General features: G+C 44.2%; 1 protein-coding gene across 4 annotated transcripts in view; it reads left to right on the top strand.

The window, feature by feature from the left end:
* Positions 1-24,144, top strand: part of CDK18 (cyclin dependent kinase 18) — an 83,384-nt gene that overhangs the window by 56,970 nt on the left and 2,270 nt on the right. For 2 of the 4 annotated variants that reach the window (XM_083444505.1, XM_083444506.1), the window contains 13 exons: positions 7,877-8,010; positions 10,132-10,257; positions 12,237-12,293; positions 13,043-13,157; positions 13,680-13,774; positions 14,647-14,709; positions 15,596-15,719; positions 16,781-16,901; positions 17,422-17,519; positions 18,272-18,377; positions 18,844-18,886; positions 21,506-21,596; positions 22,715-22,792. In XM_083444505.1, coding sequence (XP_083300631.1) covers positions 7,877-8,010; positions 10,132-10,257; positions 12,237-12,293; positions 13,043-13,157; positions 13,680-13,774; positions 14,647-14,709; positions 15,596-15,719; positions 16,781-16,901; positions 17,422-17,519; positions 18,272-18,377; positions 18,844-18,886; positions 21,506-21,596; positions 22,715-22,792 — 1,251 coding nt within the window. Of the gene's footprint in view, positions 1-1,953; positions 2,377-7,061; positions 7,218-7,876; positions 8,011-10,131; positions 10,258-12,236; positions 12,294-13,042; positions 13,158-13,679; positions 13,775-14,646; positions 14,710-15,595; positions 15,720-16,780; positions 16,902-17,421; positions 17,520-18,271; positions 18,378-18,843; positions 18,887-21,505; positions 21,597-22,714; positions 22,793-24,144 lie in introns of those variants that run through there. The other 2 variants (XM_083444508.1, XM_083444507.1) reach the window with 2 other exon arrangements.

Raw genomic sequence — 24,144 nt, 5'->3', positions numbered from 1 at the left:
AGCTGCCCTCATCTTAAGCTGTGTGTGTCCTTACAAGTCATAACCAGCACTTTGAATTGGGACCAGAAACTGACCAGCAGCCAAGAACATAAGAGCCTTCTGGATGAAGCCAGTGGCCCATTTCGTCCAGCATCCTGTTCTTCATGAGGTGGCCCAAGCCATTTTACTGCCTGAGGCAAAGGACAAGGTGGTGCATTCCCCATTCTGTGCCCAAAATCTCCCTAGACTGGTAACTGAATCTTACTTCAGCACTGGTCTAAACCCTTGAGGAACTCCACTTTCTATCTATCTCCATCAGAGAACTGTCCATTTATTCCTACTCTCTGCTTTCTGCTATTTCTCCAGTTCCTGATCCACGTCTGGATCTCTCCTCTTATTCCATGACTACTAAGCTTACTCAAGAGTCTTTGGTAAGGTGCCTAGTTGAAAGCTTTTTGAAAGTCCAAGTATGCTATGGCAACCAGACCACTTCTGTTTAACTCATACAGATACAAGAGACAGGACGTGCCCTTGCAGAAGTAATTGAGAGCCAGTGTGGTGTAGTGGTTAAGAGCAGTGGACTCGTAATCTGGTGAACTGGGTTCAATTCCCCGCTCCTCCACATGAAGCTGCTGGGTGACCTTGGGCCAGTCACACTTCTCTGAAGTCTCTCAGCCTCACTCACCTCACAGAGTGTTTGTTGTGGGGGAGGAAGGGAAAGAAGATTGTTAGCTGCTTAGGGTAGTGATAAAGCGGGATATCAAATCCAAACTCTTCATTCTGGCTCTGCTTCTTCTATATGCTTGGTTATTTGATCTTTAACAATACCACCCATTTAAGCAGAACAGACATTAAGCTAACCAACCTGTAATTTCTAATTTAAAAATTGGTGTGTCATTAGCTACTTTTGACATTGTCAAAATTTATGAGCTATATTTGCATAATAGAGAGAAGACAAACTCTAGCTTTGTTCAGAACTGGTCAATTAAATGCTATAAAACCAGTCACACTCCTCAGTGAATAGAATATATGCTTTTGAATTGTTCTTGTTTGATTATAGTGGAATCTAATTGTTGAGGGGCTAATCTTGCATCTTTTTCAGATTTCTTAAGCTGCATATCTATGCACAGTAAGTCCATTTAACTTAGAGAGTAAGTCCATTTAACTTAGTGGGGCTTACATTTGAGTAGATATGATTGCACTATTAATATATTGATTTTTAAAATTTTGTATTAAAATGCAGTGCCCATTATTTAAGAACATGGATTGTCTCTTGTTTCCTGGCTAAAACATCCTGCTCAAGTTTATGGTTTAGTCTACAGTAAGCCTGTAATGTTTTGCTCTGTGCATCACACCTAAAGCCAAAATTGTATATAGTCAAAACCCATTGGGTTCAATGGCAAGTGGGATTGCCAACATCATTTCCCACAGAATCCTATCCCTTTTCATATATTTTTTGCCACCCACGTAAAGCTGAATGTGTACAAGTTAAATGTGTTTAAGTTACGAGCTTATTGTATTTGCAAACAACAAGAGAAGACTGGGGTTTGGCTAAACTTGGACTATATGCAGCATTACAAGGTAGTAGCTTTGGACTCTGCAAGGAGCTTAGTACCAAATGATTTCACTTCCAGGTACCAGCACCATATTTCTGTTACTTTGATTTTTTTTTTTGATTTTTTTAAAAAAGCTTTTATTGTAATTTTGAGCCTTTGTCAGCTGTCTTGGAAACTTATTGAAGGGCAGCATATAAATCCATAAAACAACCTAATAATTTCAGTCATATGAGTTCACTGCTGTCAAGGACCAAGGACAAGGGCCCTCGACTCCTCTCTCTCTCTCTCTCTCTCTCTCTCTCTCTCTCTCTCTCTCTCTCTCCTCCCCCGCCCCCTCTCTCTTTCACACACACACCTCACCTGGGCAGAGGGAACAATAAATCTCGCACAGGAAAACCTAGGTCGACGATCAGAAAAGCAAACAATTACCTAACTGGGCACAAGGAGTTCCAGGCAGTGCCACCTTTGGGCTTGGCGTAGTCTGATGGTACAAAGCTGTGGGTTGATATTTTTCAAAGTCCCCAGCAGCCCAAGAAGCACCTTATGCTCCTCCACCTATACTGACCTCCTGTTGTGCCAGTCCCATTTGGAAAAACTAGGGATGTCATTTCCCTACCTCTGATTTACAGCTGTTGGAGACCACTGAGGTCCTTCTAAGAACAACAGCAGAGTTGCAATTGGACTAGCATTGGATTACAGTTCATTCTATTCCTCTTCTCTACAAAATCTCAGAGCGAATGTGGAGCAAGTCAGGAAGATTCTCTAGGCTCTCTGCCTATACAATGGATACAGTAATTGTTTTCTCTTTCTCTTCCTCCCACTCCACAGAAGAGCTGTAAAGGTAAATGCAACAAATTTTGTGCATACAGACAGACTAGCAAATGCTACAGACAGAAACAGATTGAGGGGGATGTCTGGTTTTTCATTGATAGGCTGATTGGGGTGTAAGAAATAAAAGATTAGCGGAAAGAATAGGCCATATAAAACAGATTTTTGTGGAGATTGGCCCTTAGGACTGAGCAGAAATGTTAACGCTTAGCAAAGTAATTAAAAGTTTGCAATTCAAGTAGAGCAAAGAGAGATTCTGGCCTCTTTCCCCAGGAGATCAAAGCTTGTTTTTGGCAGAGGCAATGTTTAAATATATTTATAAAAGGATCGAGACTTGTCAAAGGCAGCGGCAGTGTCTGCAGTTTCTCTTTTAATTTGCTTTGATATTGTATGCACCCTCATTATGCTCTGACTGTCGAATCCTGCTGTAATCCTCATAAAAAAAAAAGTGGAACAGAATCAAACAGGTCTCTGCAGTGTTCACCCAGAGTCTGCCTACATCTCTAGTAAATACCTTGGCCAAGGCAGTTACAGGGCTTCAGCCCAGTAGGATTCCTGCTATGGAACTCTGCTTGCTTGGCACTGTCTTTCACTTCCCTGCTGACTGAGTGGGATCACTATCTTTTCTTCATAGGGAAAATACTCTAGCCCCTTTCTCTTTTTCACCTACTCCATGGGACAACCCGAATTCTGCACAGCATTCAAAACGTGGCTGCATGACAGCTTTTTTATTATTGTGGTGTTATTATACTTGCTTCTTCTTCTTTTCATCACATTTTCTCCTGCCAAATAATCATTTAAATTGGATTTGCCATTTTGATCGATAGCTGCCAGCATACTAGCTAGAGAATCTTCCATGTGCGGGCCTGTTGGAAGCTCGGCAAAGCATGAGACTCTTAATCTCAGGGTTGTGGGTTTGAGCCCCATGTTGGGCAAAAGATTCCTGCATTGTAAGGGGTTGGACTAGATGACCCTTGTGGTCCCTTCCAACTCTACAGTTTGCAATAATAGAGTTGGAAGAGATGTTGAAGATCATGAAGTCCAACCCCCAGCTTGGTACAAGCTCTACTGTGCAATCTGGAGTCAGATCTTGTTCCACTGTGTATTCTAATGCACTCATTTGATGTTTGTTTTCAGGGCCACCTAAGCATCATATTTTTAGCGAAGTAGTTTTACAGGGTAGTCTTCTACAAAATATTGTGTGAAGTTGCCATGACACACACCTCATGTTTTGCAAGCCTTTACTCCTATTTGATGTGTTAATTCTGAGTTTATTTCTTTATTCATGTGAATGCCTGTATGTCATTAAACATCCCTACAATAGATTTGCACTAGGGCAGAAATGAAATAGCTCTCCCAAATTTTCTCCCCATTTGCAGATCTATAAGGTCCATATGGGAGACCATTTTGGAGAAGCAGTTTGGGCCACACCGAACCAGTATTTGGGAAAGGGTTCATTTATCAATGATGGCCAGGAAATATTGATGCTTTGAAGAAGTTCCATCTGCAGTTTTTCATCCCTGCAATGAGTTGTTCAATACAGGCAGCTGTTTTGATCCATGCAGCGTGTACATGTTCATTGGTTAGTGAGCATATCGTACAACTGTCCAAGCAGACTGAAATGAACGCAGTGAAATCAATGTTTGCCATGTAGGGTAGTTCTCAGCTGGTGAGACTGTCAGCTGTAACCCAGCAGTAAGTGGGGAAGAGTGCAAGGGAACATGCCTTGGGCAGCTCAACATTGTATTTTAGTTTGCTTAGAAGTCCACCTGCTGATATTTGGCCTTTTCATGCTCATAGGCTGCATTTCCTGTGATGAATAAAGCACACAGAGCAGATGCAGCTGGAAGGGGGTTTGGGTACATAAGAGATTTCCAGTTTGGACTAGTGATCAATTCTGTTTTTCTGTTCCTGGCAGTGATCCCATCCCTATCCATTTCATCTGTCCTTCTGATTATGTTATCATTGCAGGAATGGTGAGAATTGTTCCCATTGCCCTACTCCCCACTGCTTTGTGGCAAAATGACCAGGGCAGCCTTTTGCAAGTGCACATCTTTCAGAGCAGTGAGCACACGGGAGGCCTAGATTAATTTTCATGGTAACGTCATACTTTGAAATGCTTGGTAGTGAAACAGCAGTTAGTATTGACTGTAATGTTTCTCAAAGCAGCCTTGGCATATGCCCCAGAAGCTAGCAAATTCACAGTCTACCCCTACCACCAAAGTATATTCTTTTAAGTAACTTCATTATATAGTTTCCATCCTTTGCTGTAGACACATCGCTTTATCCTAGCCCTTTATGGTTAAGTCTTTTATGAAACCACCACAACTGCCTGATGTGCACTCCTGGGTTTGTTTTTAAGTGTTTCATTGGCTTTTAATATGGTATAATTATAATGGTTTTAACATGCCTCAGGACCTTGTGGTGAAGGGTGAGTAAGAAATCCCTTAAATAAATAAATACTCTCCTGCCTTTTACCCTGCCTCTCCTGCTTCTTTTGAGAGTTTACAAAATTTGGGGTTTTTTAGAAGGAATGGAAGAAGCAGCACAATCTCAACAGGTTCCTGCTTCTCTTCTGTCTCTTTTTGAGAAGCATGGCTTTGATGTGTGCAGTCATGTTTCAGGCAATTGAATCGTATCGCCATGCCACTTCAACAGACCTTTTTCCCTGTTGGCAGCATTTCGGCAGCATATTTGTTTGCTTGCTTTTATAATAATGGTCAGGATTTAAATTTGCACTAGAATGTTTTTTCATCTATATATAAAAACATTATTTGTACAGTAGCTTTTAAACAAGAAGGGTTTTAACACGAATTTTATAAAATGATTAAAAATATTTTTAAAAAGCTAAAATGGTGTGCTTTATCATAGAAGTGTAGAGTTGGAAAGGACCACAAGGATCATCTATTCTGATCCCCTGCCATGCAGGAATCACAGCTAAAGAATCCTTAAGAGATGGCTTAGGTGCATGATTACTTTCCTGCTCAACAGAACTTCAGCTGTCAGGGAAAAGGCTAAGCTTTCTTATGCCCACTAGTGTGGATGGAATATAGCAGGATGCATATGCAAAAGTCCACATGCAGCTCCTTATACAGCTCACAGGGAGGGAGAACTAAAGAGCAGAAATTGGAAGGAGCCATTTAGCAGTGTCACTTGGCAGATCAGAAACAAGAGGATGATTTGCATCTTTCTGCCATGCTGGCTCCTAACTGTCTTTGAAATCTGACTTAGGTTAAAATTATGTAGGTAATTTCTTTTCCATTTTTTCCCATGACTATTTTTTCAGCATGGACAACGTTGCCTACCTCCGCAAAGGGCTTATGTAATCAGTTCGCACTGCCAAATTCAGTCTTGTTTGATTGTGTTTCATGCATGGTGCTTCTGCATCCATCTTTTGTATCCTTTGTCAAAAGAGCCCAGTTTTCCATATGGAAGGGTGAAGGAAATGGGCAGGAAGCAGGGCTGAGTTCTCATTAAATGCTACATCTCTGTCCAGAAAGATGATAATTAGCAAACAGTTCATTTAGGTCTTTCATGACTGGTGTTATATGGTCTCAGTGGCTGCTCTCAGCCTCCAGTCTAGCTGCCGCATTCTCGATTAGTTTTAGTTTCCAAGTCACCTTCAAAGGCAGCCCCATGTAGAGCACATTGCAGTAGTCCAAGTAGGAGATAACCAGAGCATGCACTGCTTTGGCAAAAGTGTCCACAGGCAGGTAGGGTCTCAGCCAGCATACCAGGTGGAGCTGGTAGACAGCTGCCCTGGACACAGAATTGACCTGTGCCTCCATGGACAGCTGAGAGTCCAAAATGACTTCCAGGCTGCGCATCTGGTCCTTCAGGGGCACAGTTGCCCTATTCAGGACCAGGGAGTCCTCCACACCAGCCCGCCCCCTGTGCCCCCAAAACAGTACTTCTGTCTTGTCAGGATTCAGCATCAATCCATTAGCCACCATCCATCCTCCAACCGCCTCCAGACACTCACACAGGACCTTCTCCGCCTTCACTGATGTATGTACATTAGGCTGAGAGATGCTGACTAGTGCATGGGTGAGTCCTAGCCCAACACTCCAATCACTACACCACACTGCATCCTCTCCAAAGGGCTCTTTTCACACCTGCCATATTTTGCCATGGCTGCCAACTAGAATTAGGGACCTTTGATATGAAAAATGTCATTCTCAACAGCTGTTGGGGGGGAATCAAACCTGGGAAAAACACAAGCATTATCTAAACCAGTTCCTTCATGCACATCAGATTGTGACCATCTTCTTCTGGGAAGAAGGCTTGTGACAATCATTCCTGTTTGGCGCGGCACATTAAAATACATTTGGGCCTTCACACCATCATTGCTACTGGCTAGTGTGCTCTACATGGGAGGATTAGTGGAAGTTTTAGGATACTTTCAATGAGCCTGGGTCCTTAGGTTAGCACCTGGATAGAACACACACACCCCCCCACTTATGGGGGATGGAGTGGTTCTGAAACTGGGACATTGGTGTGCCACTCCTTCAAAGTGTACCCCTGAATGGTTATGGCATTTCTAGGACACCCAGAAAAATGGAATGGGGTGTGCGTATAGCCTAAGATTCACTAATCAGTAGTGAAATTGGAGAATTGAACACTTTGGCACTTAGCACTCACAACGTGAGGCATGATGTTTACTTCATAATAGTTGCCAACATTCCAGCACAAAACAGAATGTTGGGCTGTGGGGATTCTATCCTGGCCTCTTTTAGTCTTGGGTTGGGTAGGGGGAACTCCATGTAGCACAGCAACCAGAAACAGATCTGTGCTTTCGGAATAGCAGCTTAATTTACTAGTATGCCATACACAAAAAAATATAAAATAAAATTGGTAAGAGCTGTGTTAACAAGCTACAAACATGGGGAATTTTTTATAAAATATTTCAGGCTTCTCTGCCGCTCAAAGTCTTTTGAGTCCCTCTTTCAGTTATGTCTCAGGGCTGCTTCACTCCTATGGTTTCTTATATGGGCATTATTTTTTGCTTTGGGAGACCATGTGTGCAGTCACCTCTGATGAGTATAGAATATGGATGTCCGTTTGCTGAAACAACATATGATAGGAAATGGCAATTGGTTGTTGCTTCATGTGTGTGCTCATCAAAATAGAAGCAGCAGGTGGAGACTTCTGGCAAGTTTGGGGTTGTCCTTTCTTATGGGTGCCATTTGGGAACTAATAAAAATGCTAGAAGGTCATGCAAATGACCAAGTCTCTGTGAGCTGCAGTATCCAGATGCAAGGTAGTGCTTAACTAGTTAAATCCATCCAGGTTAAGTTTTTTCCAGCTGTAAATTCCTTAAATAATGTATGGTGTTAAGTCAAAAGTATAGTTAAGTGTCCTAAGTGCTCAGGATAGAATGGATTAAAAAGGTTAGAGCAATAAGGTCACTTTGTTTGCCTTCATTCCTCTCAGCAGTGACTCCAAACTGTCCAAAGTGTTGACAGTCTGCGGAATCATCTGGTCAATTCTATCTGCTCTTCTTTTCTCATCAGATATGGCACAAGGGCACCTGCATCTGAGTCATCTGAACAGGGACATCCAGCCCAGCTCCACTTCGCCTTTGGAAGGCCCGTCCCCAACCGCTGTGCGTTACCGAAATGGCAACCAGCGTCGGTTTTCAATGGAGGTGATACACAGTTGCAGAGTGCAGGGAATCTGTATGGAATGTTAGAAATTAGACTTGTGTACAAATGGCCTAAGGGACGCGGGTGGCGCTGTGGGTAAAACCTCAGTGCCTAGGACTTGCCGATTGTATGGTTGGCGGTTCGAATCCCCGCGGCGGGGTGAGCTCCCGTCTTTCGGTCCCAGCTCCTGCCCACCTAGCAGTTCGAAAGCACCCCTAAGTGCAAGTAGATAAATAGGTACCGCTTTATAGCGGGAAGGTAAATGGTGTTTCCGTGTGCTGCGCTGGTGCTGGCTCACCAGAGCAGCTTCGTCACGCTGGCCACGTGACCCGGAAGTGTCTCCAGACAGCGCTGGCTCCCGGCCTCTAAGTGAGATAAGCGCACAACCCTAGAGTCGGACACGACTGGCCCGTACGGGCAGGGGTACCTTTACCTTTACAGATGGCCTCTTGAATTTCGCCACCCTATTTGTGGGCACAGAAACTGAGTGGGTGGGGTGCCATTTCAGACAATTTCTCCGGAGGGAAAAGAAATTCTCCAACAGTTTCCCGGCACTCACCGTTAGCAATGACAAGTAGCATAGACTCTTTCCTCTTTTTTTGTCGTAGTGGCAGCCTGGCCATCATTCTACATCCCCCACAATGCCAGTGTTCTAGGACATTGTGGAGCTGAGATGGCAGCTGCCACCAAAAAATAATAATATGGGGGGGGGGGTGTAATTACGCAAAGTGGGCTTCTTTTTCTAGGAGGCTGAGAAAAAGAAAAAGAATTCTTGAAATGCTTTCTGAAATGTCATCAGTTGTATTCTCAGAAAAATTTGGAGAAATTTTATCTTTAGCTCTAATAGATATGATGTTTATGGACCCCTTTTAATTGCAACAGGATGCTGACTGTTTGAGAATCAGAGTCAACCAAGAATCTGCCTTTGAGAATGAGTGGTCTGTTCATATCAGAAAAGAACTAGTGTTGCAATTGAAATTTATTTTATTTTAATATACTTATACCCCACTTTTCAGCTCCCAAAAGATTCGGGCGATATACAAATCAAATATCTAACAACATCAACACTGGAACAAAGTTGATGGCCCCTTCCCAGAGAGCCAGTGTGGTGTAGTGGTTAAGAGCGGTAGTCTCGTAATCTGGGGAACCGGGTTCGCATCTCCGCTCCTCCACATGCAGCTGCTGGGTGACCTTGGGCCAGTCACACTTCTTTGAAGTCTCTCAGCCCCACTCACCTCACAGAGTGTTTGTTGTGGGGGAGGAAGGGAAAGGAGAATGTTAGCCGCTTTGAGACTCCTTAAAGGGAGTGAAAGGCGGGATATCAAATCCAAACTCTTCTTCTTCTTCCCACATTTTTGTGTTTTCCTCCCCCAATTAGTGTATTCAGTTAGTCTTCAAGATGTGTGTGCTTTACTCAGTGTAGGAATTCTTCTTACGAAACTTTGAAATAGCTTTGAAATAGCTGCATGAGTGCCTGTTCAAGGATGTTCCCGTAAAGTGGTCAGCGTTGGCAAAGTACATTATGTGACCTTGGGGAACTTGGAGTTACTTTTCTGGGGAATATGTCTGTGCCGGTAGAGGCTACTGACTTCTTGAATTTGCAAGCTACAATTCCACCCCCCGGCATCAGAATTTGAATTCCATTTGTACACAAAAGTGTACCTTTAAAGCATATGCAAAATGCCATGGTCCGCCTACTGAGAAGCAACAATTATTTCTCCTATACCCATAGATGGGGGAATCGCTTCTTTGTGAGAGGACATGAGCATTAGCTCCAGACAAAGTTGAGACCCAGTATTTAGAGATTAAAGTCACACAACATGACATAAATGCTTGAATTCATGTATTTTTAAGAGAACACACATACCACTTGCTCAAAACTATCAGTTTGAGGCTAGAGAGTGGTTTGAAGAAGTGAAACATATAAACAAGGCAATGTAGTTGCATTTAATTGTATTTCTCCCACCCTTCAAATGCTAGCGCTGCAACTGTTCTATGCTTCCAAATGAGCAGAAGATGAAAGGGTTGTTGTGGGACAAACAGCATTAGGGCTGTGACCACCAGAAGTCTTTTGGATGGCTAGGAGGCCTTGGGAACTAATTCTGTGCTGCTCTTCTCCACAGGACGTCAGCAAGCGCCTCTCTCTGCCCATGGATATTCGCCTTCCTCCAGAGTTCCTCCAGAAATTAGAGATGGAAAGTCCAGAGATTTCAAAGCCTCTTAGCAGGATGTCTCGACGGGCTTCTCTTGTGAGTCCCACTCTTTGACAGGGGTTCAGAACATGCAAGTTCATGCACCGCAGCAGAACTTTGCCCTTGTGCACTTGCACATATGAAAAAGCTCAAGTGTGATGGGTCTAAACCAGGGCAAACACCTACTTCAGTACTGAAACTCTGGGCAACTAAGGCCAGCAAGTAGCTCTTTATTTTCCCCCAAGAAGAGGTGGGGTTGGAACTCAGAACTCTAAGGCGGAAAGAAGAAAAAAACCTTATATCTCAGGGTTTCCCATTTACCTGTGCAGTGTTGTTTGTCTCTTGAATAAAATATATGCAGCTGAAGCAAGTGTCCCATAAATATCAATAACCTCATAAATTAACAATGTGTGCTGCTTTGAAACTCACAAATGTAGGGCTGTTACTTTTGTGAAACATTGGATCATGTTAAAGCCTCCTTTGCTTTGTCTGCAGCCTTATTATCATTTTCACACGCAAATAGAAGTATTCCTGCTTAAAATATGGAAAACGTTTGCTTTTCCCCCTCCACTTCACTCCACCTCTGGCCAGTCCTGCCTGGGTTATGGCTGTGCAGGTTGCAACCCGTTTTCAGAGTTTGTGTGTGGTTGACCCTTTAGATCCAGCAGGAATCATAGTTGTAAGATTCATTTTAAACCAACAACTGATCAGGCCAAGAAGCTTGTTGAACTGGAGGCAGAAAAGCAGGGAGAGGGCGCTTTTTGTGTAACATCTCTGAGGTATCTAAAATGCATTGCAACCCAGTCCTAAGCATTACTTGGAGGTGCGTAGGAGTGCCAGACTAGAGAAGTATGTCAGAAGTGCGTTGTGTTGAAATACTGGTAGCTGATTCCAGGAAAAGGGACAAGCTATGTGTTGCTTTAAGTACACACTTTAAAAACAGGCTTACCACCCTGTTTCTTTAGGAAAAGCAGCTCCCCTGAATTGCTTTCTTTCTCTGCTTTCCACACTCACAGCCGCTGTGTGTTTTAAGTTGCAGTGTGATCGATCGATCTGAATCCCATGGCTAGAATCTTGTTCACGTTCCCTGCCCCCAGTATTTAGGTGCTGAGCTTGAAGAAAACACCTGAAATACTGAGCGAGAACCATTGGTTAATTCATGATCCTAAATTGCTTCAGATGCAGCCCATTCACAAGTTTTCCCTATTGAGCTGAAAATGAAATATTTATTGAATCCCATGGGTCCTTTTCTGCAAAGGTGGCTGTCTCTTTACCACCACCTAGTGCTGAATAATATCATGCTTAAAAGGCAATACATGACCTAAGTAGCATTAATACTTGCTTTGAAAAGCCTCTTATCACCACAGAAGGTTTAATCCTGTTACTCCATCATGTTTACAAATGGTACGTACATTCAAACGCCACGTTCACACAGTAAAATACAGGCCAAATATGCAACGTTTAACAAGAGGCATTGCTAGCCCTATTTGATATTCAGCAAGAATAGAGTACATGGGATGTGAACAACATTTGACTGCTTATTCTGGGCCATATGAGGTGTTGGTGGAAGAGGTTGGGGGGATTGACCTGGTTCTCCTGACCCTGGGTCAACGCTGAGCCAGGATCGAAAGGCATTACACAAGGGAATCTTGTATAATGGGAAGGGAAGACCCAATTAGGCAGCTTAAACAGCTCTCTGAACAGAACAATCTGGCAGACTGATGGAGAAGTGTGAGAAATGAAAGCAATTGGAAGTTTTCCTTGCTGCAACACACCCCAAGTGAAGAAAGCAATTTCACTGAATATATTATGCACTAGCACTATGGGGACTTGTCCATGATTTCACTTTTGCAAGAAGTAGCTCACACAAGGTGTTTAACTGTGTGTTCAAGGACCTGCCTTGATTTTTTTGTCCCCTTCCTCTCCACCAAATGTATTGCAGGCAAGAACTGCTTTGCAGAATGTGATCATCAGTAAGTTCCCTAAGGAAGAGAATGTGATCTTTTGTATTGACACTTCTTCCTTTTTCATGACAGTCAGACATTGGGTTTGGAAAGATCGAAACCTATGTTAAACTGGAGAAGCTAGGGGAGGTAAGAATAAGTTCTGTCATCATTCTACTCCCATGTTGTGTCACTGTGATAGAATTTTAACTGTTGTCATCCACTTTGGGAGCCAGTCTTGATATGTTAAGGGTTTTATAGATTTAAAATGGGGCTAGGGGACCAGTGGCTCTCCAGGTGTTCCTGGGCCTTGACTCCCATCATCCCTGAACCTTGACCTTGCTTGCTGAGGCTGATGGGAGTTGGAATCCAATAATATCTGGAGAGACACCAGGTTCCTTGCCTTGCATTTAAACTTGCTCCTTGAGTTGTGAATAGAATTTTTCAAAAGTTTTGCAAGGGATCAACAGCATAAGGAAACAATTTGGTTCTGTTCAGCGTCCTATAGTACGGACTAGGATGTGCTTCCCAAATTGAATGCTTCCTCCGTGCTGAAATAAACTTCTTCTTTTTTAAAACTAATTTCAGATCATTTGATGCAGATTATTAAGCATATATTTACCAGCAAATGCTTCCCAAAGAAGCATGACAAGAAATAAATCTAGTTTGTCAACCCAAAAGAGACAAAGTTTTAAATCAGATGAAGCGCATCTGAAAATATTGTTTGGAAGAAGACTGCAAAGGAGTCATTTTTAATCCAAATTAAGCAGGGGTGCTACAGGGATCTAATCCAGTTCAGGAGAACCAGAATAATGCTGTTTTATGTAGGGAGTAATGAGTGGGGTTTGCTGTGGGGTATGTTAGTGAGCTGCTTACTTTTCTTGGCTTCTTCCTCTCAGGGCACCTATGCCACTGTCTTTAAAGGGCGCAGCAAGCTCACCAAGAACCTGGTGGCCCTGAAGGAGATCCGATTAGAGCACGAGGAAGGGGCCCCCTGCACAGCTATACGGGAAGGTGAGGAGCAGGGTTCATTTTCCAAAATGTAAACAAACGGAGAAACATCAGGCAGTGCTATTTCCACATACACTTGCCTTGCTTATACACAAACATGATAAGGAATAGAAACATCCGATCATGTGAACCTGCAATAGTAGCAATGGAAATACTGACAGTGGGGGCCACATGCCGGGGGAGGGGGCTAAGCCAGATGCCAGAGTGGGTGAGGTAACAAATGTAAATTTTACCTTGTACAATAGGGTACTTTCTACCCACACTCACAGACCCCCACCCTCCATCCAGGCAAGCAAGAAACATTATCAGAGTTCAAGGGCACATTCCAGGCAGGCAGACACACTCACTGAGTGTGAGAAACAGGGCTGGTGTGGGGTCTGGCTAGGGAGTTGTGGTCTGGGGGGAGTCTTGAGGGCCACAGAGAGAGGCCTAGTGGTCTGCCTTCAGTCCCCAGGCCTGAGATTTTAGTGCAGGGCGTACACCCCACCCACATACCCTTGTGACTGAAGTCTCTCTGCCTTGCAGTTTCCTTGCTGAAGAACCTCAAGCATGCGAACATTGTGACCCTCCACGATATCATTCACACGAAATGCTCCCTAACTCTTGTCTTTGAGTTTCTGGTGAGTCAGGACCTTCTGTCTTAGAGGGAGGCTGGCTGGTCCAGGCTTGTCTGCAGCACAAGTGTTATTTGGGCAGTAAGGGAAGGGCTGTAGTTCAGTGGTAGAGCTTCTGGTTCACATGCAGAAGATCACAGGTTCTATCTCTGGCATCTCCAGGTAGGGCCAGCTATGTCCTTAACCTGAATCCCTGGGGAGCTGCTGTCAGTCAATGCAGACAGTACTGAGATAGATTGACCAAAGGTAAAAGGCAGCCTCATGTGTTCAGGGTCAGTGGTAAGTCTGAAGGTTCCCTGCCCCCCAACAGCAGCATCTTGCAGAAAATGTGGTCTCCGTGTAGTACACAGTAAAAAAAAAAAGAAATCATGTTCTCTGACCACAATTGCTTACCAATATTCCAGGTGGAACACCATGCAGGTCCAATTGGGTTTTGTGGGCTTGCTCCCAGTTAGGTGTGAATAGGATTTTCCCTAAATAGCAATAGAAAAATGTGTGTGTTTTCTCAGAACAAAATGTGGTTTGAGTTCAGGGAACCTGGAAATTCTCCACAACATACGTGCCAGTTAAGGGACAAAATACTTGGACTGAATCTGACCTAGCTATGTTGATTAGGATAGTGACTTCGAATCTCTTGCCGTAGCAATCTACTAGTATGCATTCATATAACAAAACAGATACATCTGGAAAGGTTGTGTAGTTTTGATCTGTGTATGAGCCAGAGGAGACAGTTCACTTCAAGCGTCTACCTTGCTTCGGAACTGCTGGGAAATACTATTTGACTTGCATTTTTTTGTTGCCAAATACATGTTTGGTCACTTCAGGGGCCTTGGTCTTCAAGGCAACTGGGGCCTCTCAGGACATGCTTGTCTTTGCAGGACAGTGACCTGAAGCAGTACCTGGATAACTGTGGGAATCTGATGAGCATGCACAATGTGAAGGTGAGTGAACAGGCTGGATAGGTGCAGGGCTTCCTCTTCTGTAAAATGATTGGTAGGCTTTCAAGTCAGGGCAGGGGTAGGAATCCCAAAGTGGCCAACCCCTCATGGGCCCCATTTGCAAGTGGGTAGGGTTGCCCACCCTTCAGTCACATGGTGACCTATGTCAGGCGCAGGAAAGGAACAATTGAGGGTACACAGTTGAGGATGTGTTCTGCTTGTTCCTCTGTAGTCACAGCTTTACCTGTCCCACACCTGATGGCAGGTGAGTGGCAAGTGTGTGTGACTTGCCCAGAATGGCCTTGTGGGTTAGACCGGACTCGGGCAGCCCAAGGTGTTTTGGCACCTCCAGTGAAACACCCTGCTGTCACCCCCATGATGGGGGGGTGCATACTCCATAATGAATCTCCACTGCCAGGTCCTTTCCAGATCCCCCCTTCCTGCCCTGCAGTGGAACTTTGCATCAGCTCCTCCTTTAAGCAGAAGCTGGTGCAAAGCCCCCCAACCAGGTGGCAAAGCTGAGTGGCAGAACACTTCCCTTCTCACTGACTCAGCAGGAGGGAAGGCATTCCACAGAGCTTTGCCACTAGTCCCTCTTGGCCCCTAGAGGCTGGGGAGACCAGCAACAAAGCTGGGCAGCAGAACAAAGGTGACACCCCAAGAGGGATGCTGCTTGAGGTGGCTGCCTCACCTAGCCTCATGGGTGAGCCGGCTCTGAGACTGGAGGTCTGGTGGGCCAAATTATGCAGGTTCCCCCACTGCCAAGTTAGAGGATTTTCTATCTCTTTCAGGAATGATATCTCATGCCTTAATTCTCCACAGAGCAGAGTCTGCCATTAAAGTATCTCTAACTGCTTTCTCTCCCCTCTTCTTTCCCTGTGGTTCCAAGATCTTCATGTTCCAGCTGCTGCGTGGTTTGTCCTACTGCCACCAGCTCAAGATCCTACACAGAGATCTCAAACCACAGAATCTGCTCATTAATGGGAAAGGGGAACTGAAACTCGCAGATTTTGGTAAGTTAGGAGATAAGCTGGGGAAATGCCAGCACAAATTTCAGCTCGGTTTTGAATAGGAGGGTACTATGTCAGGGAGCAGAAGGACCAACCTGTGGCCTGCCAGATGTTTTTGGACTGCAGCTTCCATCTGCCCCAGCCAGCATGGCCAATGGTCTTGGGAGGAAGGGAGCTGTGATTCGGCAACCTCTGGAGGACACCAATTTCCTATCCCTGGCTCAGGTGCTCCTACATTTTCAGATTGTGAGGAAATTATTTTGGGGGACTTCTACCACTACTGCCCCCCACCCCACTTCTAATTTACATGCAACAAGTTTTAAACGGAGTGAAGATGTTTGCCAAACACAGACTTTCAGTTATTTGTTCATGTGGTGCTTTATACATTATGGCTTAGAGACCATATGAAACTCCACCCCCCCCCCCCACACACACACACAAGCATCTTTAGGCTGCAATCCTATACATAGTCACCTCAGAGTAAGCTCAGCTCAACTCAGTGAGACCCACTTTTTATTAGACTTGTCTAGGATTGTGCTACTGGCAACTTGTATTCCAAATATTCTGATCCGTCATGCTTTGCACCTCTGTGCAGCTCTCAACAGCGCTTGTGGAATATATGACCAACATTAGCAAAGCATTACAATTTGTGATGCTCCATGAATCCTGTTGGGCTGGTGGGTTTACTTTCCAAATCCAAGGAACAATTTCCATTATTGCTCTTATAGGTTATACAATTATGCAATGCCTGCTCAGTGAAGCAATCACGAAATTGATTTTTCCTAGCTCAGCCCACTGTATTTTTCTCTTGATTCTTTAATAAAATACTCCCAGCCACTCTCTAGGGCCACTGTTGGAGTCATGGTAGATGGTGTGGTACCTGCTAAAGCCCACGCCTTTTCTGGGGAATCACTGTCCCTCACACATACTGTCAGGATGAAACTGGTAGTCGCAAACCACAGGATTGCATCTCACTGACTTAGCCGCTTTGAGACTCCTTAGGGTAGTGATAAAGCGGGATATCAAATCCAACTCTTCTTCTTCTTCTTTCCTTCCACCCTCAGGTCTAGCCAGAGCCAAATCTGTCCCAACAAAAACATATTCCAATGAAGTGGTCACATTGTGGTATCGGCCTCCTGATGTCCTACTAGGATCCACAGAATACTCCACTCCCATTGACATGTGGTGAGCCAAGGGGTCTGTGTTTGGGAAAGGGTGGGTACAATAATTCTCTCCATTGTGACTTTTTTTTCTCCCGATTTGCCTTCTCCGTATTGCTTCCAGAGCCTTTTCAGTGTTTAACACTATTCAGGAGGAATGTGGGACTTGGTACTTTAGAGATGTTTGGCTGGATGCCAGCACTCATCATTCCTGACCATTGGCCATGCTGGCTGGATCTGGTTGGGAGTTGGGCTCCAGTATCATTTAGAGAGCTATAGGTTCCCCATCCCAGCTACAGGCAGTTTCTCATGGCTTGTTCCTTCATGTTCCTGAAGTCCTTCTTTTCTCTACTGATTAGTTTGGCGGGGGGGGGGGAGAGAGAAACAGTTCCTGCCTCTCACATTGTCTTCTACAAAAGATCTTGGTGGTCCTCCTGCTTTTTCTGCAGAGACTGAAGCAATGAGAGGAAGACTTGGCAGAGAATAGGATGTTCTGAAGGACCTGATTGCTTCATGTTCTTGTATCTCTTTTTGGTCTGTGGTAGGGGTGTGGGTTGCATACACTATGAAATGGTCACAGGACGGCCCATGTTCCCAGGATCGACCGTGAAAGAAGAGCTGCATTTAATATTCAGGACATTGGGTGAGTCCTTTGTAATTCTCTACTTCTTGATGTGGACTGGGGAGGAGGGTGGAATGAATAGAAGAATACAGAAAAAACTGTAGCCTTTAACAGCTACGTGTGAACTAGCAGGGTTATTTGGCTGGTGACAGAATGCACAGCCCCCAAAGCAAATCTCTGTCAATGATGTTTTCATAATTTAAATATGCATCCAAGGTTTTATTTTGTTTTGTTCTGATTTTGTTTAAGAGCACATCCAGGGAGACCAGGGTTCATATTTCCACTCAGCCATGAAGCTCACTGGATGACCTTGGTCAAATCACCTCACAAGGTTGTCCTGGTGATAAAATGTGGAGGGGGAGAAGTATGTGAAACACCTTTAGCTCCTAGGAAAGGTGGGATGTAAATGCCCAAAGTCCCAAGTTTCTTACCCATCATTTTCAGTTTAAAAGGGTCTGAGACAGCAGGGCCAGAGAAGCCCAGTCAGATTACACAACAGTAGGCTAAATAAGTTCAGTGACTCAGCATCAGGCATCCTCCTGTGTTCTAACAGCCCAACACTCCATTTGGTTTCTGAGTCTTTTAACAGCAAGTGTGTTTCTCAGTGTTCCTCTGCCGTGAAAAGGGCTTTGTGTCTGTGGGTGGATGGATTTCCCTCCCTCTGTGTTGAGTTTTTCATGATTCTAAATTCTAAATGCCAGATATTGGATTCCATCTTGTGCAACGCTCCATGTGGATACAGTAAATGGTGCAACTAAGCCTATTTCCTGCAGGAACCCCTACAGAAGAATCTTGGCCGGGCATCACATCCAATGAGGAATTCAAGGCATATAATTTCACACAGTATCGAGCCCAGCCATTGATAAACCATGCACCAAGGTAGGACAATGGCCTTAAAAGGCAGGGCAGACTTCTTAATGGGTTTCTGCTGCTGGAAAAATACTAGGGGAAGGAAAGCACCAGTTCTTGTTTTTCACTGGATGCACACAAAACAAGCAAGGGTGACAAAAGAATCTCTGTTAATTGTGTGGAATAGTATATCAATAATCTGCATTGCGATCAATGTATGATCAACGGTTCTTCTTTTTCTCAGTATACACCATCCCCATCTCCTTTTGGTCTTTCTGGGGCTGCCACTAGGTGGCATCAGCATTCTGCAAGCAGCATCTATGTCCAACTTGTTGAGTTGCCTCTTCCCCAGGAAAGAACCTAAATTGCCACTTGTGGTCTAGTATTTTCTAGACGTTCCACAGCTTTTCCTCATATGTTCTGGTGTACACGTGTCCCAAGTGTACTGCCCTTGACAATAGCCAATTGCCTCCCAAGCTCCTTTCTTCTCTTGCAGACTGGACACAGAAGGAATCGACCTTTTGATGAGTCTCCTCCTGGTAGGTGGCTTCAGTTGCTGAGCCAGATACCAAAGATTCCATCCTTCATCCAACATATACTTTGCTGCTGCAGCTGCTTATTGTCCGGGATGGTGGTGATGGCTAAGTACCAATTTTAGTGGTTCTCCCACTTAATGGCTTAACAGGGAGTATCTAGGTGCAGAGGGCAGAACCTCCCAGTGACAGCTGCAAATATTCTGCTGAGGGAATTGTTTCAAGTGTCCATCTTCTTCTACGAGTCTTGATATTTCTGACAAAGGCATCTTTGTGCCTGCTTCTTTTCAAGGGTATAAAAGGTTACATAGGGATGGTTTTTTAAAAGCTTTAAGATACAGATTACGTCCCCTTTCTTACCTCATACAGACAATGGTTTGGAGTGATAAATGAATGAAGTGTCACATCAAAGTGTAGATCTCTTTGCCCGTGTAAATAATATTTTTGATGATTTGTGAGATGTATTTACTTTTTTGTTTGTTTATATGGTCATCTGTCATGGATGCTTTAGCTGAGATTCCTGCATTGCAGGGGGTTGGACTAGATGACCCTTGGGTCCCTTCCAATTCTATACTACTTTTATACCATGAGACTCTTAATCTCATGGTCATGGGCTTGAGCCCTGCATTGGACAAAATGATTCCTGCATTGCAGGGGCTTAGACTAGATGACCCTTTTTGCCCCTTCCAGCTCTATGATTCTTTGATTCTATTATTGTGTCTCATTTTGCATTTAAAACCCAAATGAAAATCCATATATAGTTACATGTTTTATCACAAAATACAATGTGTTTTCTCTCAATGTACACATTTCTAAATGTATTGGATCCTAAATTGGTGTGCATTTTTGGGGCATGAAATCATACTCCAAAATTTGAGCAGGTGCAGAATCATACTCACACACTCACTCACACACCTGGGCCCATGATGTAAATGCTGATACTTGCCTGTACATGGACACTTATGTCTAATCATATTTTGATCCGTGTATTGTCCTTAGCTTAAAATGAAGCTGATTAGCTTTAAAATGCTGACAGAACTAAATTCTCCTCCCCCTCCAGGTGAGAAACAAACCCAACTGGTAAGCAAAAGCCAAGGAAATACTACAGCCATTGGCAGGACAATTCATAGCACAGAGACCTGGGAATAGTTGGACAGCCCAGACTTCATCAAGTTAAAAAATAGAAGACCCTGATCAAACCTATCAGACCATTTAAATTACCCCAAACTGGCTGGCGTCACTGAATCCGTTTCAGAGGCTCCCTCTGGGAGACAGGGAGCTGCCTGGTGTTATGATTGCTGGATCCATCAGATATCTAACTTCGCTGCCCACCCACAAGTTAGTTATGGGGGAAGCCTGCTGAGGACACCCTGCCCTAGCCACCCTAGAGTCAGGCACTCACAGATCAAAACTATGTCAATACCTGTTATCTGTTAGGTATGACTTACTGCCACTTCACAGACCCAGAAATTACCAAAGTGGAAATTAGTATGTAAGCCAGTCCTCAGAAAAGGATTTGCTCAAAGAAATGCAAGATGTCTGGTCATAATGGGGAACTGAGACAATGGTTCCTCCTTTCTTGACCTGAACTTTGATCTTTCCAAGCTTCCGTAATCGAAATCAATGGAAGTCCAGAGCATTGTTGATTGTTCTGCTGGCTTGGCCCTCCCTCTCCTGCCAAGATTCTTTTGCTCCTGTTCAAGCTCTCCTAGGAGAGACATTGTTTAGCTCTGCAGCAGCTGCTTGACCTATCCCAGCTGAGCCAAAACTAAAGTACAAAACGTAGAGTTCCTCAGGTACAATTGCATTTATCTTGGTCAGTGGGATATGAAGTGGCAGGGAATATTTCACTCAGGTTTGGCCTTGAAAGCCAAGGAAGCTTTTTCCTCCCCTGCTCAACTTCGATTACTGGCCCTGCTTTCCTGTATGTGCATATTTCAAAGGGGAAGCCTGCGTCATCACCTATTCTTTCCATAATCATTGAGACCATTAAAGTTCAGTCATTCTTTCCAGGTGCATTATAGCTACACACAATGATAATGCAAACTCTACAATGAAGATCATATTTACCCTTCAAGGAGCTTACGATTGTAATCTTCTGCACACTTACCTGGGAATAAGCCCCACTGAACGCAATGGGTCTTGCTTCTGAGTCTGCATGCATATGGCTGTGCTTTAAAGGAATGTTGTATGTATAGCATCAGAACAGCCTTGCAAAGCAGGGTAGGCTGGAAGAGGTGGACTTGTCCAAGATCACCCAGTGCTTCACACTTGCTTCACTATGCTGTCTCTGTGTACAGGCAGGAAAGTATAACTGCCGCATAACAAGAAATGCCACATATTATCCAGAAAGATAGAATGTGGCTGCATGCAGCCTGAGCAGCAAAAAGAAAACATGCATGGCACAGCTGCACAGGGGAGTTGAGTATTTTGCTGAATCAGTTGACCTCCATGAGCCACATAGCACCCATACTGAGCTGCACAGGAATGTTGGAGGGTTCAGGAATCAGGCATGCCTGCATACATACACACTCAAATAAGCACCTGGGCACATGAGATAAATACCCATACTTACATGCATATGGACACTTATGTGTAAACCTTTCTGCCTCTCTCTCTTGCTAGTATGAAGCCAAAAGACGCATTTCTGCAGAATCTGCCCTGCGGCACCCTTACTTTACGGCACTCGGTGAACAAGTGCACCTCCTTCCTGAGAGTAAGTGTGTGTCCACTGCTGCATGGAGCAGCTATATTCTTCTCCCCTGCTTTGACTGTGCAGGTGACTCACTAAATCTACCGTATTTTTCGCTCTATAAGACACACTTTTTCCCCTTCAAAAATTAAGGGGAAATTTGTGTGTGTCTTATGGAGCGAATGCAGGCTCCATGGCTTCAGCGATAGCAACGCGAAGCCTCCGATGCGCAGTGGGAGAGGTCCCGCGCGTTGCTTTTGCTGAAGCCTAGAGAGCGAGAGGGGTCGGTGTGCACCCATCCCTCTCACTCTCTTGGCTTTGCTTCGCTGGAGAGGCGCTGCGCAGCTTTCCCTCTCTGCGCAGCGCCCCTTCAGCGAAGCTGGAGGAGAAATGGAAGGGGCTCCGTTCTGCATAGGATCACAGAGTGGGAGAGGGAAAAAAATTTCTTGTTCTCCCCCTCTAATACTAGGTGTGTCCTATAGTCGGGTGCGTCCTATAGAGTGAAAAATACGGTAGTTCAAGGAGCACAGCCTGTTTTTCTTATTGCTGGCTTAAAAGAAAGGGGATGGGGAGTTTGAGTGCAAGGAGAGAGATAATTCCCAGAAAAGGAGAAAAGGAACTGCTGCCGGGATGAACCACCTCTGACAGATTTGGTAAAACCTAGTATAGTAGTCTCTTTGCACAGACAACACTACTTGGAAAGATTAGAAGCAATTCTAAGAGAGTCATACAGTATCAAGGACTTTACTGGAAACCTAAGACTTATGCTGAGACCTTTATTCCCTTCCCTTCCCTCCACCCACACACACTGGTATACCAGACAGACATTTCATATCTCTCCTGCAATCCTTGTTTTCTGTAATATAAAAATGGAGCTGGTGGCTGCTCTCCTATACACACTTACCTGAGAGCAATTCCTATTAAACTTAGTGGTCCTTGCTTCTAAGTAAATCTGCATAGGATCAGAATGGCAAGTGAACTGTGAGCAATACAGTCCATATTCTCTGCCCTTCGTCTTCAGCTAGGGGCACCTCTTCCTGTCTCTATGCTTCTGTCTCAGTTCTCTGCAGAAATTGTAATTTTGAGGTACGCTAATTCTCATCCCCTCTGTCCTTGTCTCCTCATCCACCCTTTTTCTCCAGCTGCCTCCATCTTTTCTCTGAAAGAAATACAACTTCAAAAGGACCCTGGCTATCGAGGCTCAAGCTTCCAGCATTCTGGTAGGTACCTGATGCTTTTTTGGTCTTATTGTCTTGTGGGGTGGGAGACGAGCAAGTTTCAGGGCCTTTCAGAAACATGCTGTCTTCTGTGCTACTGTGCCACTCAGTCGAAAGTCTCCCAAGTGCAAAGCAGCCATGTTGCAACTTGATCTCATAGCACACTCCTCTGTGTGTGCTAAAGCATTATTGAAGCCTGATTTTGCTGACACCTATTTTGTAAGTTCCCTGGTGTAGTTAGCAAAATGAAAAGGGGGACGGTAGTGTCCATCGCATCTTTTGCCCTGCTGATAGTAGAATCCCAGTAGGCCAGACTGTCTTCCCACTTGTTCTTATGACATTCCCTGGACCAAAGACCTGACAGTGCTTCTTTACAATAGACAATCCCACTCATATGTACACCTTGAATGGGAAGCTTTTAATGTCCCTGTCCCTGTTAAACATACCTTGCTGGGTGCACTTGCCCAATTTCCAAGTCCGTTTGTTCTGAATGTAGCCTTAGTTACGGTGACAAAGTTGATCTATAAGCATTATTCAGGTTCCTGGGCTCTATTGGCTGTCCTTTTTTAAGACTGTTTGAAATACATATTTTAACCATTATTATTATTATTATTATTATTATTATTACTACTACTACTACTACATCCCACCTTTCCTGCAAGAGGCTCAAGGTGCTGGAGTACATGGTTCCTGCCCTCCCCCTCTTATTTTATCCTCACAACAAGGCATGAAGCCAGTGAGCCAGTATTTGAAGTATTAGCTAGCGTGCAGCACAGCATGGCCTAACTGCTTCTGAGCGATAAACTTCAATAAACCTTACAATGTCCAGAGCCGCTCTCTGGCACTTGTTGTGACTGTTGTGATAATTTAAATCATTATAAACCTTTAGAGGCTGAGGAAGAAGGGACTGAGCAGCTTTCTCTCACACGCACTCTCTGTCTTATCCAAATATTCATCTTCCTCACGTGCAATTCAGCAAAGCCAGAAGTTTCAAATTTGGGTATTAGGATACATTGTGCAAATGTAGATTTTTTTCCGCATTTATATGATTTAGGGGATCATGACTTCAGATTTTGCCTCACCTTGGCATACAAGCTGTCAGCTTCCCGCCCCCCCCCATCCTTTTCCCATGCTAGAGATTGTTAGAAAAAAATGTTAATCAAATACTGTGTACATTTCTGGTCACTGTGTCTCTAAAAGGATATTGTGGAGCTAGAAAAGGAACAGAAAGGGTCTTGTGCTCTTAAGTTCCTTGGGATTTAAAAGGGCACCTTGATCTGCCCTTCCCCCTGGAACAATGTACCCCTAAAGAGAGGAAGCTGCCTTATACTAAATCAGAGCATTGATCCATCTAG

This window comes from Podarcis tiliguerta (genome assembly GCF_965153285.1).
Source record: "Podarcis tiliguerta genome assembly, chromosome: 6".
Lineage (NCBI taxonomy): Eukaryota > Metazoa > Chordata > Lepidosauria > Squamata > Lacertidae > Podarcis > Podarcis tiliguerta.
Note: the sequence above shows the minus strand (reverse complement) of the source record. Positions and strands in the feature narration are given on the sequence as shown.